The 24,127-nt window shown below is 47.3% G+C and overlaps 1 protein-coding gene across 3 annotated transcripts in view; it reads right to left on the bottom strand.

Moving 5' to 3' along the window:
- Nucleotides 1-11,715, bottom strand: part of DNMT1 (DNA methyltransferase 1) — a 43,162-nt gene extending 31,447 nt beyond the window's left edge. For 2 of the 3 annotated variants that reach the window (XM_012790673.3, XM_012790674.3), the window contains exons 1-2: nucleotides 11,498-11,715; nucleotides 344-380 (exon numbers count right to left, since the gene is read on the bottom strand). In XM_012790673.3, the coding sequence (XP_012646127.1) occupies nucleotides 344-380; nucleotides 11,498-11,577 (117 nt within the window). In that variant the 5' untranslated portion in view covers nucleotides 11,578-11,715. The other variant, XM_012790675.3, reaches the window with a different exon arrangement.
- Between the last annotated feature and the right edge of the window lie 12,412 nt (nucleotides 11,716-24,127).

Genomic DNA, 24,127 nt, shown 5'->3' with positions numbered 1-24,127 from the left:
AAATGGTGACAAATGGGACAGTAAGAGGTGAGATCAAGATGCATCAAGGTTTATTAGAACTGTGCTCTTGAAAACAGTGTCATCTGGACAAACGACAATCCAGAGTTGATTGTTTAGGAACCTCGATTGGTAAACCCGGCAATGGGTTACCATAGGGCCAACTAGTATTAGGCAGCACGTTAATACAGACACGAAACAAGCAGCACATCCAAGCTCTCTTTGAAACCACACAGAAAAGAGAACCAATTCCACTTCCACAAAACAAACCTCTTTTTATGAGCCACAAAGTATCTGTCAAACAGTCACAGCTGATAATTTAAAAAGTTATTAAGGTGGAAATTACCTTTTCCGTTAAGCTGTCTCTTTCCAAATCTTTGAGCCTAGGAGAAGACAGGGGAGACACAAATGCTTGTTAAGCAACTTTGTTTACCCCTAAGAATTAATCCCAAGTTCAAAGAATTCAGGCAACAAGTTGAACACATAAGTATTAAAAAAAATATGGTGGCTTTTATCTCCCCCTCCTAATGTCTAGAATGTCCTACCATAGTGTCTGATATTAGGAAGTCATCTGTAATTTGAACAAGTTTCCTCTTTTTGGGGTCGTTTTCCTGATGCTGGTGAGAAATGATATAGGAGCTCTATAACAGATTTTTTTTTTTTTTTTGAGACAAGGTCTTTCTGTTGCCAGGGCTAGAATGCACTGGGGTTGTCATAGCTCACTGTAGCCTGGAACTCCTGGGCTCAAGTGATCCTCCTGCTTTAGCTTCCCAAGTAGCTGGGACTACAAGTGCCTGCCACCACACCTGACTAATTTTTTTTAATTTTTATTTTTGTTGAGATGGGGTCTCACTATTGCCCAGGCTGGTCTTGAAACCCTGGCCTCAGGCAATCCTCCCACTTCGGCCTCCCTAAGAGCTGGGATTACAGGTGTGAGCCATCGCACCCAGCCTAGAATATCTGTCATTTAAAAGGTACCGGGAAAGGGAGCAGGTCGCACAGTTGGGGTCCTTCTGGAAGTTCAATGACCTACAGTGGATCTTTCTCCAATTGGGTCTGACAAGAGCCCATATAAGGGCGTGCTGCAGTGTGGCAGTGTCAGAATGACTGCGCCAAGGAGAGCCACAGGACCCTGGGGAACAGCCAGCTGGTATTCCCGCAGGCCAGCTGTGGGAAGGGCGTGTGTGGGGAAGGTGGCCGAGGCAGCATTCAGCTGGGGGTGCCCACGCGCAGGGGAGACAGAGACAGAGTCACAGAAGTTGGCTGGCGTCTTGCTGGAGAGCTCATCCTTGCAATGTTTGTACCTAATCAGAAGCACAGAACTGTCATGCGTGTGACTGCAAAATCATGGTCTGATTGGATTATCAAGGACAGTGGCTGGCTTCTTTGTGTGGGGGGGAACGGAGAAAAGAACAAGAAGAAAAGACACCAAGGAAAGGGGGAGGGGGGCGGGGGCAGGGAGACCGCTGTTCCTAGCCTGGGTACTGGCTGCAGACAGTGGGGAAAAAACAGGTCTAACCAGCCGGGCAAGTATCTGTCAGTGGAGGGAGGTCACCCTGGGCAGGGACCAGGCCTCTGCTATCTCAGGACCCTCCCACCCTGCACCCACACAGACTAGGCGCTCAGTTATTCCTAGCCCGAAGGGCAGAAACAGCTCTTCCAAGCTGCCCGCTGCAGGGAACAAGTGTGAGCAGCAGAGTCAGGAATACGAGCGACATTGGTCCAGCAAAGAGCCACCAGGCAGAGACCTCCTGACTTGCTGGGTAGTCAGGAATGGCCTTTTTATAGAAGAGACACTTGGTGCCCGCCAGACACAGTGGTAATACATCCTGTATGTTCTATGCACCGTATATATACATTGGTCTCAAGATGCTTTGGAATCCAGATTTTCAGGACCTTGGAGTCATTCCACTCTCGCAGTCACTCGGGCCTGGGAGGAGCCCCGCACCAGGACTCACAACCAGCGGCACATGTCCCACTGCAGAGCGGCGTACACCTGACTTCTCAGTCATGCTGCTCGTGAAACTATGGCAGGACACAGCTCCTAACTCCACCAGCCGGAGAGTCCCTCAATCCCGAAGTTACATCAGGTGTGAAGGACAAGGCACAGGTGACCACAAAGCCGACTACAGTACCCTTTTCAGAATGGTGACACCTCTCAACAGCCGGGCACAAGACAGATCCGTTGGGCCTGAGCTCTTTCAACCCTTGCTATGAACTGGGATGTTTAGCTTGGCAAAAAGAGACCAAAACACCTTCAGAAGTCCTAGAACGTCCCGCCTGGGGAAGACTGGATTTAACCCGCCTGGCCGCAGCGTGGGAGCCGGGCAGGCATGAAGGAGCTGGCAGGAAGGAGGTCACTGGAAAGCCATCCCTTTCCCCAGTAAAACTATGAAGACACCAACCTTCTACCTGCTGGAACCAGGAGGACTAGAAACAGACGCCAAGGGCCTAGCGGAGGATTTGGAATACAAGCTCAGCTCCCAGCCCCAGACCCTACAATTCCTTCCTCGTTGCTTCCCTTAGAGCTTAGTCACGGAAGGGAGGTAAGATACATGGACAACTACGAGGGAATAGGCAAATACAGTTAAAAGCCTGCGGGTTTCCCATGAGAAAGGGCATGAACAGCAAGCATCAGAGGAAGGATGAGAAGAGTGGGGTAGAGGAAGCTGCCCAAACAGGGGCCCCATATCTGGGAGGCCGGCTCGGGGAGCATGCGAGGAACACACGTGAGACTGGCCACCACGCAGGCCGGGAAAGGGACATCCAGGGAGGCGGCCACCTGTGACCGTTCAAAAGAGGTCAGGAACAGAGGCTGAAAAATCTGTTGCTCCGTAGTTAAACCATCCAAGGAGTCACGGGGCAGATGGAACCCGCATTATCTGAGCCACACTTTAAATTAATCTGGCAGGAATATTTGATTGGACAGGAAGGGATTACAAAATGGTAAGTTATTCTGACACCCCCTAAACTGGAAAGGCTGGTCTAAAACACGACGGTTTGGCAGCAGGAGCAGACAGTGGGAGAGAAGTTCCAAGGCTCAGTCAACTCCGCTTCTTACGACTGCAGGGCAGGTGGGGTAGGGCTGCCCAAGAGGGTAACCACGACGAGCAAAATCGACCCCCTGAAGACGTCCACGCCCCAATTCCTGGAGCCCGTGAGTATGTTCCCTTACATGGCAAAAGAGACTTTGCAGATATGACTGAGTTTGCAGCCTGGAGACCGGGAGATTATCCTGGATCATCTGGCTGGGCCGAATCTAATCGCTGGAGTCCTTAAGAACACGGAACCCGCTCTGTGGCTTTTCTCGAGACACGCAACTATGGAAGAAGGCCTGTGAGAGATGGGAGCACTCAAGCTGGAGTTGCTGGCTTTAAGGGTGGAGGAAGAGGCACAAACCAAGGGGCGAGACAGCAAGAAAACCTGAGTCTTACAATTGCAATGAGTTAAGTTCTGCCAACAGCCAAAAAAAAAAAAAAAACCAGGAATAGATTCTCTAGAGTAGGGGTCCTGAAACTTTTAAAACAGGGGGCCAGTTCACTGTCCCTCAGACCATTGGAGGGCTGGACTATAGTTTTTTTTAAACTATGAACAAATTCCCATTCACACTGCACATATTTTGAAGTAAGAAAACAATTGGGCAAAAACACCCGCATGTGGCCCGCGGGCCATAGTTTGAGGATGCCTGCCCTAGAGCGTCCACAAAGGAACATAACCTGCTGACACCTTGAATGTCACCTAGCAAGACCCACACCAGGTTTCTGACCTACAGAACTGTGAGATGATAAATGTCTATTGTCTGATTTTAACCAGAGTTTGTGGTGATTTGTTATGGCAGCAATTGGAAACTAATATGGTACCAGGAATTCAAAGCTTTTTGGTGGTTTGTTCACGGAGGGTTCAAGAAAGAAGCCATCTCCATAACATAAAAGTGCAAGCAGCAGCAAGCATTGAGGCAGAAGCTAGGAGCAAGTTATCCGGAAGATCTAGCTAAGATCATCAAAGAAGGTGGCCACACTAAACAGACTTTTAACGTAGATGAAACAGCATCACATGGAAGAGGATGCCCTCTAGCACTTTTATAAAAAGAGAAGCCAATGCCTGGCTTCAGAGCTTCAAAGGACAGGTTGACTCCTATTAGGGGCTAATGCAGCTGGTGACTTTGAGTGGCAGCCAATGCTCATTTACCATTATGAAAATCCCAGGGCCCTTCAGAATTATCTACCTTGTCTGTGCTCCATAAACAGAACCACCAAGCCTGGATGACAACACTTTTTTTTTTGAGACAGAGTCTCGCTTTGTTGTCCAGGCTAGAGTGAGTGCCGTGGCATCAGCCTAGCTCACAGCAACCTCAAACTCCTGGGCTCAAGCGATCCTCCTGCCTCAGCCTCCCTAGTAGCTGGGACTACAGGCATGCGCCACCATGCCCAGCTCATTTTATATATATATATATATATATATATATATATATATATATATATATATATTAGTTGGCCAATTAATTTCTTTCTATTTATAGTAGAGACAGGGTCTCGCTCTTGCTCAGGCTGGTTTCGAACTCCTGACCTCGAGCAATCCGCCCACCTCGGCCTCCCAGAGTGCTAGGATTACAGGCGTGAGCCACCGCGCCCGGCCGTAAACCCACTGTTGAGACCTACTACTCAGGAAAAAAAGATTCAAATTATTACTACTCACTGACAATGCACCTGGTCACCCAAGCGCTCTGGGGGAGATGGACAAGGAGGCGAGTGTTGTCTTCAGGTCTGCTAGCACAACTGCCACTCTGCAGCCCACGGATCAAGGATGGTAATTTGGACTTTTAAGTCTTATTTAAGAAATACATTTTGGTAATGCCATAGCTGCCACAGAGAGTGATTCTTCTCATGGATCTGGGCAAAGTCAATTGAAAACCTTCTGGAAAGGATTCACCATTCTATAAGAGCCCACTAAGAATATTCGGGACTTATTGGGAAGAGGTCAAAACATCAACACTGACAGGAGTTTGGAAGAAGGCGATTCCAAGTGTCATGGACGACTGAGGGGCTCAGGACTTCAGCGGAGGGACTGCAGATGGGTAAGAAATTGCAAAAGAACTAGAATTAGAAGTGGAGCCTGAACATGAGACTGAATGGCCGCAATCTCATGATAAAACAAACAGATGAGGAGTTGCCTCTTATGGATGAGCAAAGAAGGTGGTTTCTTGAGACAGAATCTACTAAAGACACTGAACCGAAATGACTAAGGACTGAAAATAGTACATGAACTGTTGACAAAGCAGTAGCAGTGTTTGAGAGGACTCCAACTTCTTTCAAAGTTTGACTATGGGTAAAATGCGACCAAACAGCAGCAGGCACGACAGAGAAATCTTTTGTGAAAGGAAGGGTCAATTCATGTGGCCAACTTTGTTGCTGTCTTATTTTAGCAAGTTGCTACAGCCACCGCAACCTTCAGCAACGACCATCCTGATCAGTTAGCAGCCGTCATCGAGGCAAGACCCTCCACCAGCAAAAAGACCGACTTGCTGAAGGCTCAGATGATTGCTAGCATTTTTTTAGCAATAAAGTATATTTTTTAGGTATAATGCTACTGCACATTTAATAGACCAGGTGTCCTCAAACTACGGCCCGCAGGCCACATGCGGGTGTTTTTGCCCGTTTTGTTTTTTTACTTCGAAATAAGATATGTACAGTGTGCATAGCAATTTGTTCATAGTTTTTTTTAAACTATAGTCCGGCCCTCCAACAGTCTGACGGATAGTGAACTGGCCCCCTGTTAAAAAGTTTGAGGACCAAGCCGGGCGCGGTGGCTCACGCCTGTAATCCTAGCACTCTGGGAGGCTGAGGTGGGCGGATTGCTCGAGGTCAGGAGTTCGAAACCAGCCTGAGCAAGAGCAAGACCCCGTCTCTACTATAAATAGAAAGAAATTAATTGGCCAACTAATATATATAGAAAATTAGCCGGGCATGGTGGCGCATGCCTGTAGTCCCAGCTACTGGGGAGGCTGAGGCAGGAGGATTGCTTGAGCCCAGGAGTTTGAGGTTGCTGTGAGCTAGGCTGACACCACGGCACTCACTCTAGCCTGGGCAACAAGCGAGACTGTCTCAAAAAAAAAAAAAAAAGTTTGAGCACCCCTGTAATAGACTATGGTATAGTGTAAAGATGACTTATATGTACCAGGAAGCCAAAAAGTTTGTATGACTTTTTGTCATATTCGATTTACTGCAGTAGTCACAGTATGTCCGAGGTATGCCCGTAACAAACATGGTCATGTGACAACTGGTGACGAAGGCCTCTGGGCAGGTGCTGCTCTAAGACATTTATGTTAGCGAGCTCAGCTTCTCTTCACAATGCCCCCATGAAGTAGGCAGTCCCTTCTCCATTTTACAGAAGAAACATCAAGGCCCCAAGAAATCAGATGAATGAGCCACACACCTGGTAAGCAGTGGGGCAGGATATGAATCCTACCACAGGGAAGCAGAACTATAAAAGGTAACTCAGTTTTGCCCTAGTCAATACCGACTGAGTAGCGCCCATGGAACTAGAGTTAAGGATTTCAAGACCTAGCTTAATCTAATCACAGAAAGACAAGCAGAAAAGAAAGCTGTAGTAATTAAAAGGCTAAAGAGTTGTGTAAAGCAGGCTGCTAGCATCAGCGTGTAGATCCAGGCTACACAAGGGAAAGGCTGGCATGCAAACATTTCAAGTCTTCTGTGCTCCGAGGCGCAGATATAATGAATAAGGCAAACGTGCTCTGCCAACAGTCCCTGAAGGAATCAACTCCAAGGTGCAAAGGCAGCATGCAGGGGGCACTGCCGGAATTCAGCACTCTTCTGATTATGGGGAAGCTGGGCTGTCTTGCAGAGGAAGGCTTAAGAATGAATGAACAGGCCAGGTAGGGTGGCTCACGCCTGTAATCCTAACACTCTGGGAGGCCAAGGCGGGAGGACCACTTGAGGCCAGGAGCTTATGACCAGCCTGGGCAACATAGCAAGATCCCACCTCTACAAAAAAAGAATAAGCTGGGTGTGGTAGCACACACCTATAGCTACTTAGGAGGCTGAGCAGGAGGGTCCCTTGAGCCCAGGAATTCAAGGTTACAGTGAGCCATGATCATGCCACTGTACTCCAACCTGGACAACAAGCAAGACCCTATCTCTAAAAAATAAGAAAACAGCATGGTCTCAAGCCAAGAGAACCTAAAATAAGCCTGTGTGACTTGAGAAAAGCATAAGATGAGGCAGGCAGGAGGATGAGAATTCTGAACTTCAGACCAAGAGTGCCAGGCTGTGTGCGGAATAGGAAAACCGCCGGCTCCAGTTTGTGTTTTAAGAGGATCACAATTTCCAATTTATAAAAAAATATCTGGTGGCAGCAGGAAGACAAGTCAGACACTATCACTTTTGCTGTGCAAGTTATGGCAACTTAAAGAAAAAAATCAAGTTGAAAAATGTGGCTTGCCCTGAAAGGCATGATTTTTAGAAGACTTGGGGTATATTATACTTCAAAATGAGGTTAAAGACTTAGAAATCCAAACACTGAAAATACTTTCTACTATTGTTTATCTGATGCATCTACATATGAGTCTAAGAAAAGAAGCTACAGCTGGGCATAGCAGCTCACGTCTGTAATCCTAGCACTTTGGGAGGCCAAGGTGGGAGGATCGTTTGAGGCCAGGAGCTCAAGACAAGCCTGATCAAGAGCAAGATTCTGTCTCTACAAAAAAAATACAAAAATTAGCTGGGAGTGGTGGTGCACACCCATAGTCCAAGCTACCTGGGAGGCTGAGGCAGGAGGATCAATTGAGCCCAGGAGTTTGAGGCTGCAGTGAACTATGATGGCACTAGGGCGACAGAATGAGACTCTGTCTCATGAAGAAAAAAGCTGCATATAACTTGAGTATCCCTGATCTGAAAATCTGAAATCTGAAACGCTCCAAAATCTGTAACCTTTTGAGCACCAACAATGACACTCAAAGCAAATGCTCACTGGAACGTTTCAGACTTTGGATTAGGGATGCAGAACCGGTAGGTAGAATACAAATAAAGTCATGTACCACATAATGCTGTTTTGGTCAACGACAGACTGCACATACAACAACAGTCCCACAAGACTGTAATACTATATTTTTACTGCACCTTTTCTATGTTTCGATACACAAATACTTACCATCGTGTTACAAATGCCCACAGTATTCAGTATAGTTACATGCTGTGCAGGTTTGTAGCCCAGGAGCAATAAGCTATACCACATAACCTAGGTGTGCAGTAGGCTATACCATCCAGGTTTTTGCAAGTATACTCTATGATGTTTGCCCAACGGCATCACCTCACTATGAATTTCTTGGAATATATCCTTGTCATTAAGTGACATGACTATCACGAAACCCAAAAGTAATCTAAGATCCTAAACACTTCTGGTCTCAAGCATTTCAGATAAGGGAGACTAAACCTGTATAAACACAAGTTAGCAGGACTAAATGAAGGTGCATAAATGAAGGCCAGGCCTAATTTATCTCCTACAGTATTTATTCTACTGGACCTATGTACTTCTCTTATATTGTAGATTACACTTCTCTACTAATTTTCTTTTTTTTTTTTTTTTTAGGGTAACTTCAGTTAGTGTATACTAATTTTCTTAAGAAAAGTTATACCTCCATTTATAAATCTAAGTTTAAGGGACTGTTAGATGCCATGTTTGTATGTTTATTTTTGTATACTGAAATATTTCAAGGTATAAAAAAATCTGGTCAGTGGGTCACATAAGCTGAGTTTCAGTGTATTCCCCAGGGTCAAAAGCAAGCATCCAAAACTCCAATGCCTACACTAACACTATTCTATATTCTAGTTCAAAGAAATATGGACACCGGGATCAATGATGGATTTTTAATTTTTTTTTGAGACAGTCTCACTCTGTTGCCAGGGCTGGAGTGCAGTTGTCATAGTTTACCACAACCTCAAACACCCAGGCTCAAGCGATCCTGTCTCAGCCTCCTGAGTAGCTGGGACTATAGGCACGTGCCAACACATCTGGCTTGTTGGTTTTTTGTTTTTTTTTTTTTTTTTTAGAGATGGGGTCTTGCTATGTTGCTCAGGCTGGTCTCAAATTCCTGACCTCAAGCAATCCTCCCACCCCTGGCCTCCCAAATTACTAGGATTCCAAGTGTAAGTCACCAAGCCCAGCCAGTAGTGGATGGTAAGACTGACCTAAACGTATTCAAATTCAGCTAAACAAGACACTTGCACAAGCCTAACAGAGCCCCTGTGGCCTGTTGGCAACCCCTACTTGAAGAGAGGTTTTGGCTAGAGGCAGATCTCAGCAGGAATCCCTGCTTCCTGGCAGATAACTCTCATAGAATCCACTTTTAGGGCCGGGCGTGGTGGCTCACGCCTGTAATCCTAGCACTTTGGGAGGCCGAGGCGGGCGGATTGCTCAAGGTCAGGAGTTCGAAACCAGCCTGAGCGAGACCCCGTCTCTACTATAAATAGAAATAAATTAATTGACCAACTAAAAATATATATATACAAAAAATTAGCCGGGCATGGTGGCGCATGCCTGTAGTCCCAGCTACTCGGGAGGCTGAGGCAGGAGGATCGCTGAGCCCCGGAGATTGAGGTTGCTGTGAGCCAGGCTGACGCCACGGCACTCACTCTAGCCTGGGCAACAAAGTGAGACTCTGTCTCAAAAAAAAAAAGTTTAAAAAAAAAAAAAAAAAAGAATCCACTTTTAGTAACTCTTGAGGATTAAATGAGATAATATAGTGTTCAAAAATTAATGATTAGCAGAACTGAAAAAAAGCTAAGTTAGCCACTACCATGTGAGCGTTTATGTGCCAGGCATATTCTCATTTAATCTAATACTAGTTGAAAGCCCATGTTATTATTACTAGTCTATAGATGCAGAGGCAGCATATGCTTGTCCAAGGTCATCAGCAAGACAGTAGAAGTAGAGTTATCAAGAAGGCTGGGCCAGCCAGGTGTGTGGCTCATCCCTGTAATCTTAACACGTTGGGAGGCTGAGGCAGGAAGACTGCTTGAGGCCAGGAGTTCAAGACCAGCCTGGGCAACATAGCAAGACCCTGTCTCTACCAAAAAATAGAAAAATTAGCCGGGCATGGTGGTAGGCACCTATAGTCCCGGCTATTCAAGAGGCTAGGGCAGGAGGATCGTTTGAGGCTATAATAAGCTATGATGACACCATTGTACTCTGGCCCAGGAGACAGAACATGACCCTGAAAAGAAAAGGCTGGGCCCAAACTTCTCTGAATTGGGTCTAATGTCATGAAGCCAGGTACTTTAATTCCATTTCCATTTTAAGTCAAATTATATCTTTTAAGGATACTGATACAGATTATTCATCAAGACATACCCTTTCCTCTAACTATGGTTAACAAGTTAACCAAGTATCTGTCCTTCCCCACTCCAGCCCCAAAAACCCAAATCAGAACTGGCCTGGCACAAACCCAGGGAAATAGACTGATGGCAAAGGTGGTTTCACAAATCCAGTTGGAAGTGTCCAGGCCTGGTCAGGGTTTCTGTGACTGATACACACGTCACTTGGCACAAGTTTTCGGGAATGAACTGATGCCCTTCAAGAACAAGGGGCTGGGGCAAGTCTTCCCACCCTCCTCCTGTGCATATAAGTCCAAGAGAGGAATGACTTGCTATAGCCAGGGACCCCGACATTAGCCGCCATCCCTCACTCCACACACACACACACACACACACACACACAAAGAAAGCACAGCCAGTTCTCAGTAGCAAGGCTTCCTGGATGCCCATGGCTCACGGGCACAGATTTACTTGAAAAGATCATTCAGCCTTCATGCTGCCCAGGCCCTGGCCCTACGCTGCCGGGTAAAAGTTCCTTCCAGAATACGACTTTCCCCAGCGGGGCGAGGACCGCACAGTCCCAGGTGCTGGGGAGCCCCCCATGGAAGACTGGGCTCTCAAACCTGAGCTGGCCGAGCCCGGGCCCCGACCGGCGAAGTCCGTCTCTGGAGGCCGCCATGGGGATGCACAGCTCGGGGAAACCGAGGGACCCCCTGAAACGCCCCCGGGGACCAGGCCGGGCACCGGAAGTGGAGGCCGGAGTGCCGGGGGGCCGAGGGGTGTCCGGAGACCGCGGGCTGCCCACTTCCTGTGCGACCAGGCTGGAGACAGGAGCCGGGCCCGCGGCTGCTTGCAGAAGGGGACCCAGAGACGAACCCAAAGCTGGTTCTACTTAGGGGTCAGAAGAGACGCCTTCCCCGAGTTTCTAGTCACCGGGGAGCTGCGAGGGGCCTCGGCCCATTTTGGCGCCAAACGGCCAGGGTGCGCGCGACCGGAAGTGCCACCCTGCCCGCGCCAACCGCCACCGCTGCCGCCGCCGCGCGCCTGAGCGCGCTGCACCACCCCGCGCATGCGCGCCCGCCTGTCAGCGGCGGCCACTGGCCGCCCCGAGGGGAAGCGACCCCCCAATAACCATGCCTCCCCCAGAGTCCGTGGTCCCCCGCGCCACCTACCGCCTACGGACATCGTCGGGCAGCGAGATGGCCGGGGAGGCCAGCGTGGGCACCCGGGCGGGGGCGGTGCGGGCCGGCATCTCGGAGGCTGCGGCAGAGGCGGAGGCAGCGCAGGCGGCCCCGGCTTTTCGCGCGGAAACCGACAGGGAGGGACGGCGAGCGGAGGCAGCGCGTACCACCCCGGGCCGGGCGCAGGGGGGAGGGCGGGACGTGCCATGCGCAGAAAGGCAGGACCCGGGTGCTGCGGAGCGGGCTGTGCCCAGGGCCGCGCATGCGCGGGGCGGGCACGCACCCCCGCTTGGAGCAGTGGGCTTGTCCAAGCTCCGGGGTTTGCTGGGAGGTGGGCGCGGTGCCCGAGCCGTTCATTCATTCTTTCGGGCGTGCTCGGGATAAAGCAGGGTGCAGCCCCCAAAGGGTTATAAGCGTATGAGCTCTTGAGTATAGCTTTCAATTGCAACCCAGCCTCTACCTAAGTGCTCACTATGCGACCTTGGGCGGGTCACTTGGACTCAGCCTCTGCATCCTCATCTGTAAAACGGGGCTAATAGCACCTGCTCTAGAAAACGTCTTGAGGATGCGCAGAATTTGTAGCTAGCACCAAGAATCGGGTGCTGTAGGAAGTCCCGGGCCACTTCTACAGCCTGTGTCTTTAAAGAAAACACCAGAACGTGGGGAACAGATAGTTTCTTCAACCAATTTTACTGGGAAAACTGCTTAGCCACATGGAAAAGATTGGAGTTGGGCCCTTACTTTATACCATATATAAAAACTAGCTCAAAATGGATTGACTGCCTAAGCGTAAGAGCTGAAACTATAGAACTCCTAGACGAAAACGTGTAAGAAAGCTTCATGGCATTGGATTTGGCAATGACACCAGAAACATAGGCAACAAAAGCTAAGGTAGACAAATGGGTCTACATCAAACTTTAAAGTGTTTACAGAGCAGAAGAAAAATCAGTGAAAATATCAGCTGGGTATGGTGGCACGTGCCTGTAGTCCCAGCTACTGGGAAGCCTGAGGCAGGAGAATCACATGAACCCACGAGTTTGAGGTTGCAGTGAGGTATTATGACACCATTGCACTCTAGCCTGGGTGAGTGAGTGAGACTCTGTCTCAAAAAAGAAAAAAAAAAAAAAAATCAGTGAAAAGGCAACCTAAAGAATGGTTCAATATTGGCAAACTATGGTATCTGATATGGGGCTAATATCCATAATATATAAAGTATTCCAGCCAGGCGTAGTGGCTCATGCCTGCAATCCCAGCACTTAGGGAGGTTGAGGCAGGAGGATTGAGCCCAGGCATTTGAGCTTACAGTAGGAACTATGATCATGCTCCAGCCTGGGTGACAGAGATCCCATTTCTAAGAAAGGAAGAAATCCTACAACCCAACCACTCAAAACAAAAAAAAAAAAAACCCATTAAGAAAATGGGCCAAAGATTTGAATACTTACCCGAACACATGCAAATAACCAACAAACATGAAAACATGCTAAACATCACTAATCAGGAAAAAGCAAATCAAAACCACAATGAGATACCACCTCACACCCATTAGGTTAGCCACTATCAAATAATATATGTTGGTGATGTCGAAAAACTGGAACCTTTGTACACTGTTGATGGTAATATAAAATGGTATGGGAAAAATGTAGAAGTTCCTCAAAAAATTAAAAATAGAATTATCATATGACCCAGCAAACCCACTTCTAGATATATACAAAAAAGAATTGAAAACAGGATCTTGAAAAGATACTTGCCTACCATTTTCATGGCAGGATTATTCACAATAGGTGAGAGGTGGAAGCAAGACACATGTCTATTGACAGTTAAATAGCAGAAAGAAAATGTGGTATATACATATACTGGAATGTGCATCAGCCATTAAAAAAGAAATATTAGGCCAGGCGTGGTGGCTCACGCCTATAATCCTATTACTCTGGGAGGCCAAGGCGGGTAGATTGCTTAAGGTCAGGAGTTCGAAACCAGCCTGAGCAAGAGCGAGACCCCATCTCTACTATAAATAGAAAGAAATTAATTGGCCAACTAATATATATAGAAAAAATTAGCCAGGCATGGTGGTGCATGCCTGTAGTCTCAGCTACTCAGGAGGCTGAGGCAGGGGGATCACTCGAGCCCAGGAGTTTGAGGTTGCTGTGAGCTAGGCTGACGCCACGGCACTCACTCTAGCCTGGGCAACAATGCAAGACTGTCTCCAAAAAAAAAAGAAAAGAAATATCGTCACATGCTACAACATGAATCAATCTCGATGACATTATGCTTAGCAAAAGAACCCAGCCGCAGAAAGATACAGCACCCGATTCCACTTATAGGAGGTATCTAAAGTAGTTGGAATCTTAGAAAGTAGAATCAATCTTACCAAGGACTAGAAAGAGGGAAAAGGGAGTTGTTGTTCAGAGGGTATAGAGTTTCAGTTTTACAAGATGAAAGTTGCAGAGATCTGTTGCAAAACAATGTGCATATAGTTACACTTCTCTACTGTGCACTGAAAAATGGTCAAGATGGTAAATTTTTGTATATTTTTACTATAAAAAATAAACTATTCATGAGATAGGGCTGAGTTTCTTTAAAAACAATAAAGCACCAGAGAGGAGTTTAAGATTATGGTATATTTTTACATTTTATAAAATATGTGTAATACAAAATTTATAAGTGAATGTGTTTATACACACGCACACACACACACAGTCCAAGAGCTGGCGGGGAGGGGTCACAGGCTGGCCAGAAGTGGACCTTACACCCTCTGTTTACTAAGTTACACATGGCAGGACCCAGAAGACTGAAAAATAATAACACTAAAATAGACAACTAAATAGACAACTATGAATTTAATATTTGATCAGCATTTTTATGTACTATGCTAGGGTCTTTTTTTTTTTTTTGTAACCAAGATGTTTGTAATATGCTAGGGTCTTTAGAGGACTTATTTGATTGAATCCCTAACAACCATAAAGTGACTTTTCAGGACCCCATCTCTCATGGGCTACAATATTTATCACAGGACTCTGACTTGGAGGCCACTTACCCCAAATCATAGACCCAGAGAGCAGCCGGGACCCTGAATCCAGGTGTCTTTAGTCCAGAGCCTGAATGCCAGATGGTGACCCCAGGGAGGGCCAGCTGTCTAGATCATGGGAGGCCACAGGTACAGCACTGGGGGGGCTGGACTAAGGAGGAGGGACAGGAAGACGGTGACAGATTGAAGACAGTCTTGCCGGAGTACACCTGCCAGAATCCAGTATGAGGGCGCCTAACCCACCTTGGGAAAAGGGGGGCTTACAGGGCTTGGGGGGAGAGGACAGAGGAACATAGCTGTTGTTCAAGGGTCTCCATGCAAGGGAAAGCAGCTGCATTTTTGGGGGACATCCTCTGGGTAGATTTCCTTGGCAATGGCTTTGTCAGCCTTACGAGGAAGGGCCTGGCTCTACCCATTTTATAGGAGGGGCACAAGCTTAGGGACACGGAAACGGTATACCCAAGTATACGCAACTGGCATCCTGCAAGTTGGTGCCAACCCTGGGCTGATTTGCTTTCAACTTGCCCAGACCGACAAGCCAGGCACCGTGTTTCATGCCTCTCCATCTTTCCCATGCAAACTTCGAGCAACCTCTACTGCTTCTTCCTCTGAAATGCAAGCCAAGTCCCTGCTTATCCACTCTCCAGCCACCATCGTTCACCTGGACTATTCTAGCAGCCTCCTCCCTGGCCTTCCAAGTGTCTCAGAGATCCTTCTCCACGCTGCAGCCAGAAAGGTTTTCCAAAAATAACCAGATCAGAACACCTCATTCTCTCCTTCCTTGTAAAAAGCCTCCAAAACTTCCCGCTGCTCTTGGAAAAATCTAGGCATTGTATTCCATTTACAGGGTCCTGCCTGATGCATCTCAGCATCCCTCTCACTGGGCACCAACTTTGTTGACCCACTTCTGTTCTTTCAAGCTCTTACCTGCTCCAAGACCTTTGGCTTTGTTGTCACTTCTGCCCACACCAATGTTCTAGAAGATTCTCACAGCTCAAAGGTTTCCTCTACACAGAAGCTTCCCTAGACTACCTGGAAGCCACCCTTTAAACTGCCCCTGCCGCCCCCCCCCCATCATGCTATCCTATTACCCCATTTCTTTGTAGCATTTACTCTTGTCACATTCTCGTATTCACTGTCGTAATTTGTCCCATGAGAACAGAGCAGGGGTAGCCAACTTTTTCTGTGAAGTGCCAGATGATAATAGGTTTTGTGAGCCACACAGTCTTTGCTATAACTACTCAACTTTACCATCACAGCACAGGAAAGAGCCATAGCCAGTATGTAAATGAATAGGTATGACTGTGTTCCAATAAAACTTTATTTATAAAACAAATGGTGGGCCAAATTTGGCCCTCAGACCTTAGCACACTGATTCCCACACAGACTGCAAGCACCAGAGGAATGCAAATATTGCTTGAATTAATATACAGGATGTGACCAGGCACGGTGGCTCGCACCTGTAATCTCAGTGCTTTGAGAGGCCGAGGTGGGAAGTTTACTTGAGGCCAGGAGTTGGAGACCAGCCTGGGCAACATAGCAAGAGCCCTGCTCCATCTCTATAATAAAAAAGTTAGCCAGATGTGGTGGTAATCCTAGCACTCTGGGAGGCTGGGGTGGGTGGATCACTCAAGGTCAGGAGTTCGAAACCAGCCTGAGCAAGAGCGAGACCCCATCTCTACTAAATAGAAATTAAATTGGGCAACTGAAAATAGATAGAGAAAAATTAGCTGGGCATGGTGGTGCATGCCTGTAATCCCAGCTACTCAGGAGGCTGAGGGAGGAGGATCGCTTGAGCCCAGGAGTTTGAAGTTGCTGTGAGCTAGGCTGATGCCACGGCACTCTAGCCCAGGCAACAGAGTGAGACTCTGTCTCAAAATGAAAAAAAGGAAAAAAAACCATATACCTATACAACATGGGAGGTGGCCAACTGCTTCAGAGGTAAGACGCAATGTTGGTGGCTAATAAAGTTCCCGTCTCCCCTAAACAGTTTAACTTCCATTTGATAAGCAGAAACCCAAACCGGATCAGGTCAGAAACTCAGTTTGTCTCCAGTTCCTGTGTTCCTGTCTCCAGTTCCTGTGTCACTTCGTTTCATTCACCTAAATATCAGAAATCAGACCGAGCCGGTGGGGTGGGGGTGGGGTAGACAGAGCTGCCAGGATCCTCCGGAGTGACTGGTTCCGCCACACGGCCCCTCCCCCAGCCTAGGTAAGGGCCCCTCTCTGGAGAGGAGTGACTGGAACCTCCAGAGGGAACCGGGTGCTGCTTTTGTGGGTGTCCACTCTGCCTGCGCCTCTCGGGCTCCAAAGTAGTGTTCCCAAGTCGCCCACAAGAAAGACGCGCCAGGCCCGGGCACATTCCCGCCTCTAGGCGGAGGGAGGGCTGTGCTCCAGGGGGCCCGGAGAGGCCCAGATGTCCCTCCAACCAAGCGCGGGCGGGCGTGCGGGCGGGCGGGCGCAGGGCTGGCCACGTGTCCTGAGCCAGGGTCAGTCAGAAGGGCGAAGCTGAGTCACCCCGGATGCCATGGTCGGTGCCAAGCCCAGGTGGCGACAGCAGCAACACTCAGATACAATGGGGACACTTTACCACGCTCATCCCAGAAGGGCCTCAAAAGCTCTCTCTCTCCAGGCTCGAGGGAATTGCCCAAGGCCGGAATCAGATCCGGGGAAACCCAAGCCCGGTACTTGCTGAGTGTACTTGCTGGGCAGAGCCGCCTCCATCTTTCGGGGCCCTTGAGCAAGCTGACAGCTCCGTTTGGGGTCACGGGTGACTCGATGCCAAGCCCCGCAGGTCCTTCTTTTAAAGAGCCCTTGAGTCAGGTAGCCGATCTGCCCTCCCCCCCAGGGCCCCTGCCCCACCCTGGCCACCCTTACTTTTGTCCTGGGTGCCTGCCCAGCCTGCTTCCTGAGCTGCCACTTGGCCCCTCGCCCTACCTATTCTCACACGGCAGCTGGACAGAGCGTCTCAGAACCCCAATCCGATCGCATCAGCTCCTCCCTACCTCCCTGAATGCCCCTGCATGGCTGCTTAGCACTCTTTGGGTAAACTCGACTCTTCACCCCACTGCAGCACACAAGGCCTGGGTGCCCGGCCCTGCCCACCCCAGCCACTCGCCTTCTCACTCCAGCCAAGCCACGATACGGCCAGTCCCAGCCCCTTCCTACCTAAGACCTGCGGGGTAGCCAGCCTCCAAGACGGTCCCAGCGTCCCTTGCCTCTTGGCATCCATGCTCCGTGGAGTCTTTTCCTACACTCAATCAGGGCCAATCTATGGGGCCAAGAGTAGGCGAGTGCCTTCCAAGCCTAGGTCATGACAGGCATGGTAGCACGACCTTGTTCTCGGGGAAGCTGGCCACCATCTTGTGAGGGTGCTCAAGCAGCCCTGCGGGGAGGCCCACGGGAAGAAAACACGATTTGTCCATGATGTGAGTGCGCCACTTTAGACGTAGCTCCTCCAGTGCTGCTCAAACTTTAGATGACTGTAACCCTGCATGCCCCATTTGACCATAGCCTCATGAGACCCCGCAAGTGAGCTGCTCCCAAATTCCCAGCCCACAGAAACCATGAAATATAATGCACGAGTGCTGTTCTAGACACTAGGCTTCAAGGCAGCCAGAGAGAATTATTGCAAAGTTTCTGCATGTACTGTTCCCTTAGCCTGTAAAGCCTGCCGTTCCATGTGCCCACTTCTCCTGCTTCGAAAATCCCCAATTATTTTTCCTATTGTGGCTCAATCAATCATTACCTCCTTAAGGGGCCTTTCCTGACATCCACCAGCTCGACACCAGGTGTTTTCAGTGCATGATTTTAGAACCACAGCCTTCTTTCAGGGCCTTTATCTCAGCTGGCGATCATATTTTGGGGTGATGCTTCTATGTCAATCATACCCCCTCCTATCCCAGCGCCTAGCAAAGTGACCGAGGAGTAGTTGGCACACAATCAAGAGTTACTGAGTCCTGCACAAGTGAGGGTATGATCTCTGTTATCCCCACCTGGAATGCTTGGCTTACAAATATCCATCAAAACTACCAATGGTCACGCCAGTAATCCTAGCGCTCTGGGAGGCTGAGGTGGGAGGATCAATTGAGGCCAGGAGTTCAAGAGACCAACCTGGGAAGAGCAAGACCCCCCCCACCCCCCCACCCCCGTCTCTAATAAAAATAGAGCAATTAGCTGGGCATCATGGTGTAATCTATAGTCCCAGCTACTCAGGAGGCTGAGGCAGGAGGATTGCTTGAGCCCAGGAGTTTGAGGTTACAGTGAGCTATGATGATGCCATTGCATTCTACCTGGGGTGACCAAAGTGAGACTCTGTCTCAAAATAAAACAAAAACCTACCAATGGGTTGGACATGGTGACTAATGCTTATAATCCCAGCACTTTGGCAGGCTGAGGCAGAAGATCACTTGAGCCCAGGAGTTTGAGACCACCCTGGGCAACATAGCAAGATCCCATCTCTACAAAAAGTTAGCAAAAAAACTACCAACATACACACTGTTTTATTCATCTATACTACTTCCAAGAATTTCTCCTAAGATCCACTCACACATGTGCAAAATGAGAAATGAACACAGCTATTCCCAGCAGCTTTGTCTGTAGCAAAAGACTGAAAGAACCTAGTTCTCCATTGGTGGGGGATTAGCTAAAGAAATTATGTTTCATTCATACAGTGACAGACCCTACAATAATAAAAACACAAAAGTATATTTTGCTACTTAATACCTTAAAGATTATTTCCTATCAGTAAGAAATGCAAGGGATAGAACAGAATGCATAAGGTGATGTCATTTATGTAAAAAACCAGAGAGTGGGAAATTATGTATATTTACTTGTTTATATATATAAAACCTTGAGATGCTATACACTGTGCATCCCTAGCAATAAAAATAAATAAAACCTTGGGAAAGAAACAAGAAATGGATACCTTTCTGGAGATAAATGTTCACTAGCAGGGTGGGAGATATTGACAGAAAGAGAAATTTCTCTGAAAGTCTTTTTGCTCTTTTGGAATGCTGGGTCCCATGGCCATGTTATTTATAACAAGCAAAAATGACCAGCAGAGCAACAGGGAAAACATGGTCTTTCCAATAAAAGGTGCTGGGTACACTGAATGACCACATGGAAGAAAGTGAACCTTGATCCCTACCTCACACCATATTCAAAACTCAATTCTAGATATCTTGCAGATCTAAATGGAAAAGTAGAATTGAGAAAGCCCTTAAAATAAAACATAGAACATCTTTGGGACTTTGGGGTAGGTGAATGTTTCTTTAACAGGACACAAAGCACATTAACCATAAAGGAAAACATGTTGGGCTACATTAAAGTGAATTTTTGTTCATCAAGAGAAACCACTAAAAGGCAAGCCACAGACGTGGCTGACAACAGACTCATATCTACAATATATAGAGCACTCTTTCAAATGAATAAAAGGCAGATAATCCCTTTTTTTATTAAGTAGACAAATGAGTTGAACAGCCACTCCACAAAAGAGGATGTCCAGATGGCCAAGCCTCATGTGGAAGGCTTCTAAACCTCATTAGTCATCAGAGAAATGCAAATCAAAACCTCAAAACAACATCACGCGTGCACAAAAAAGGAAAAAATTTTCAAGTGTTGGCAAGAGCAGAACTCTTCCATGTTGCCGGGAAAAGTCCAAAATGGTATAGCCTGGCCAGATGCGGTGGCTCACGCCTGTAATCCTAGCACTCTGGGAGGCCAAGGTGGGAGGATTGCTCGAGCTCAGGAGTTCGAGACTAGCCTGAGCAACAGCCAGACTCCGTCTCTACCAAAAATAGAAAGTAATTAATCAGACAACTAAAAATATATAGAAAAAATTAGCCAGGCATGGTGGTACATGGTTGTAGTCCCAGCTGCCCAGGAGGCTGAGGCAGGAGGATTGCTTGAGCCCAGGAGTTTGAGGTTGCTGTGAGCTATGATGACACCACAGCACTCTAGCCTGGGCAACAGAGCGAGACTCTGTCTCAAAAAAAAAAAAAAAAAAAGAAAAAAAAAGAGAGAGACTCCATCTCTACTAAAAATAGAAAATTTAGCCAGGTGTTGACACATGCCTATAGTCCCAGCTACTAGGGAGGCTGAGGCAGGAGGATCACTGGAGCCCAGGAGTTTGAGGTTGCAGTGAGCTAGGCTGATGCCACTGCACTATAGCCTGGGTGGCAGAGTGAGACTCTGTCTCCAAAAAAAGAAAAAAGAAATACAGATGAACCCGAAAAACGATACACTGCACAAAAGGAACCGGTCGTGAAGTGCATACTGTGTAATTTCGTTTATGTAAACCACCAAGGTCCTTCTCTCCAGTTTTCTCACCCACTTCAAGCTTGGGCTTCCTTCTTGCCCAGCCACTGCCACCCTGCCTGGCTTCCCCCAGCACTTCCCAAGCCCCTTCGGCCCGCCAGGTCCCGTGGCCATCGCCCCTTAAAGCCACCAGGCCCTAGACGCAAACAACGGTGGAGGCTGAGGGAATCGCCCACCTTCTGGAAAAGAATGAACTATGAAAACACACAGCGTCCGCTTCTGAACCGCACAGAAAGTCTCCGTCTCCAGGCACGGTGAGTAGGCATGCAGAGCAGGCCAGCCCTGGCCTTAAATGGAAGAAACCAGAGGGATTTCACCTGCCAAGACTCCTTCCCAGAAATGACCCCCAATTACCCACAACGGATTCTCCCAAGACCATCACCACCTTTGGGGTTGTTAACATACTCATTGTCTAGATGAGGAGACCAGCTGAGAGTTGTCCCGCAACCTGCCCACAGTCTGCTCGGGTTGTCAGATTTGAGATGCAAATCTGATTTTTCTGCAAATCTATGCACTTTTTAACACTTACACCACAATCGCCACTAAAAATGAATCACATCTGAGCAACTTCATTCCCCTTTATTTATTTATTTATTTTAAAAGATTTCATGATTCGGCCGGGCGCAGTGGCTCACACCTGTAATCCTAGCACTCTGGGAGGCCGAGGCGGGCGGATTGCTCGAGGTCAGGAGTTTGAAACCAGCCTGAGCAAGAGCGAGACCCCCGTCTCTACTATAAATAGAAAGAAATTAATTGGCCAACTAATATATATAGAAAAAATTAGCCGTCTCCACCATAAATAGAAAGAAATTAATTGGACAACTAATATATATAGAAAAAATTAGCCATCTCTACTATAAATAGAAAGAAATTAATTGGCCAACTAATATATATAGAAAAAATTAGCTGGGCGTGGTGGCGCATGCCTGTAGTCCCAGCTACTTGGGAGGCTGAGGCAGGAGGATCGCTTGAGCCCAGGAGTCTGAGGTTGCTGTGAGCTAGGCTGACGCCATGGCACTCACTCTAGCCTGGGCAACAGAGTGAGACTCTGTCTCAAAACAAAAAAACAAAAACAAAAACAAACAAACAAAAACAGATTTCATGATTCCTAGACAAGGAAAGGTCGTGGAGGTTGACAAAGTACGTCAGCTTTGCAGACAAATGGGGAAAATGCTCAGAATTTGGGGGTGGGGAGACAGATTAGAAACCCTTCCAAGATGGCCAACGGAAGAATGAGTCCAGGCAACAGTTGTCCAGTGGATGAGCAAACTATGAGGAAAAAGTCAAAGGGAATTTACAAAGGCAGGGTCACACTGGCGACATCTGAACCCCCCCATCAGTCTTAGTTATCAGTAAGTGGGAAACATAGCCAGACATTCTGTCCTCATGATAGAATTTTCTAGCCCCACTTGGGAAGAATTGAACTCGAAAATATGAATCCTGGATGTGACTGGGGACAAGAGGAGAGCATGTGACATGACGTAAGGAGATGCCACCAGCAATGCCAAACTGTGGCAAGCTCTCCAGGGAAGAGAGAGCAGCCTAGTTTCTTCTACAAATGAATTACCAAAACAAAAACACGACAGGAAAAGGAAACCAATGTGTTAAACAATACTTCACGGAGATTCATTAACTAAATAAATGACACTTGAAGACCTTATTTAGCTTTTGATTCAAACAAATCAAATGTTAAAAAAGGAAACTGGTGGGGCACCGTGGCTCTCACCTGTAATCCTAGCACTCTGGGAGGCTGAGGCGGGAGGATCACTTGAGTTCAGGTGTTCAAGACCAGCCTGAGCAAGAGGGAGACTCTGTCTCTACAAAAAAAAAAAAAAAAAAGGAAAAGAAAAGAAACGATAAAAAAAAAAAAAAGAAGAAGGTCAGGAGTTCGAAACCAGCCTGAGCAAGAGTGAAACCCCGTCTCTACTAAAAATAGAAAGCAATTAATTATTACATTATTAAGTAATTATTAAGTAAATTATTAAGTAATTATTAATTACTAAAAATAGAAAGAAATTAATATATACTAAATATATATAGAAAAAATTAGCCAGGTACGGTGGCTCATGCCTGTAGTCCCAGCTACTTGGGAGGCTGAAGCAGGAGGATTGCTTGAGCCCGGGAATGTGAGGTTGCTGTGAGCTAGGCTGATGCCAAGGCACTCACTCTAGCCCAGGCAACAGAGTGAGACTCTGTCTCAAAAAAAAAAAAAAGGAAACTGAGACAGATGAGGATCTTTGAACTATAATTGATATTTTCGATAAGTATGATGAAGTTATTGTGGTTAATTTTTTTTGTGTGTGTGAGACAGAGTCTCGCTTTGTTGCCCAGGCTAGAGTGAGTGCCATGGCGTCAGCCTAGCTCACAGCAACCTCCAACTCCTGGGCTCAAGCGATCCTCCTGCCTCAGCCTCCCGAGTAGCTGGGACTACAGGCATGCGCCACCATGCCCGGCTAATTTTTTCTATATATATTAGTTGTCCAATTAATTTCTTTCTATTTATAGTAGAGACGGGTCTCGCTCTTGTTCAGGCTAGTTTCGAACTCCTGACCTTGAGCAATCCACCCGCCTCGGATTACAGGCTTGAGCCACCGCGCCCAGCCCGTGGTTAATTTTTTTAACTGTTGCTATCTTTTAGAGATTGTATTTTAGAAAGTGTCAAAGTCCTGAAGATGCTTAATAATTACAAAGGGGGAAGTAGTCACTTTATTTTTTTTAATTTTTTTCAATTTACTACAGCAGTTTATTTTTCCTCACGCAATGACGTGTTCTGGGGCCTAATGCTGTCACGTAACAGTTGAAAACCAAAATTTGTCATCTCTTAAAGAATTGAGAATTGCATCCAAAAACCTTACATAGATTAAAAGGATGAAGACATTTGCAGGCGTAATTGCAAACTGCTTCCAACTCGAGCCAAGTCACCAGCGTGGTGTTACCAAAGGAAAACATTAGGTAAGACAGGAAAACTGGCTCCTTAGGCTTGGACTCTTCCAACCCTGCTAGACTGAGGAAATGACAACTGATTCAGGAACTCCTGCCGGCCTCTAGAGAATTCCTGTGTGGACAGAAAAATCCAGACTCTGAAATATTTAAGAGAGGTTTATTCTGAGCCAAATTTGAGGACCATGGCCCTCCCTCTTCACTCCCAAGAAGCACTGAGCAAGTGGACTCCCTGTGGCTGGGTTGCAGTTTGGTTTTATACATTCCAGGGAGACAGGGGTTACAGGTAAAGTCATGAATCAATACATGGAAGGCGTACATTGGTTTGGCCCAAAAAGG

The sequence above is a fragment of the Microcebus murinus genome, chromosome 27 (genome assembly GCF_040939455.1).
Source record: "Microcebus murinus isolate Inina chromosome 27, M.murinus_Inina_mat1.0, whole genome shotgun sequence".
In the NCBI taxonomy this organism is placed as follows: domain Eukaryota; kingdom Metazoa; phylum Chordata; class Mammalia; order Primates; family Cheirogaleidae; genus Microcebus; species Microcebus murinus.
This window is presented reverse-complemented; position numbering and strand designations above follow the sequence as displayed.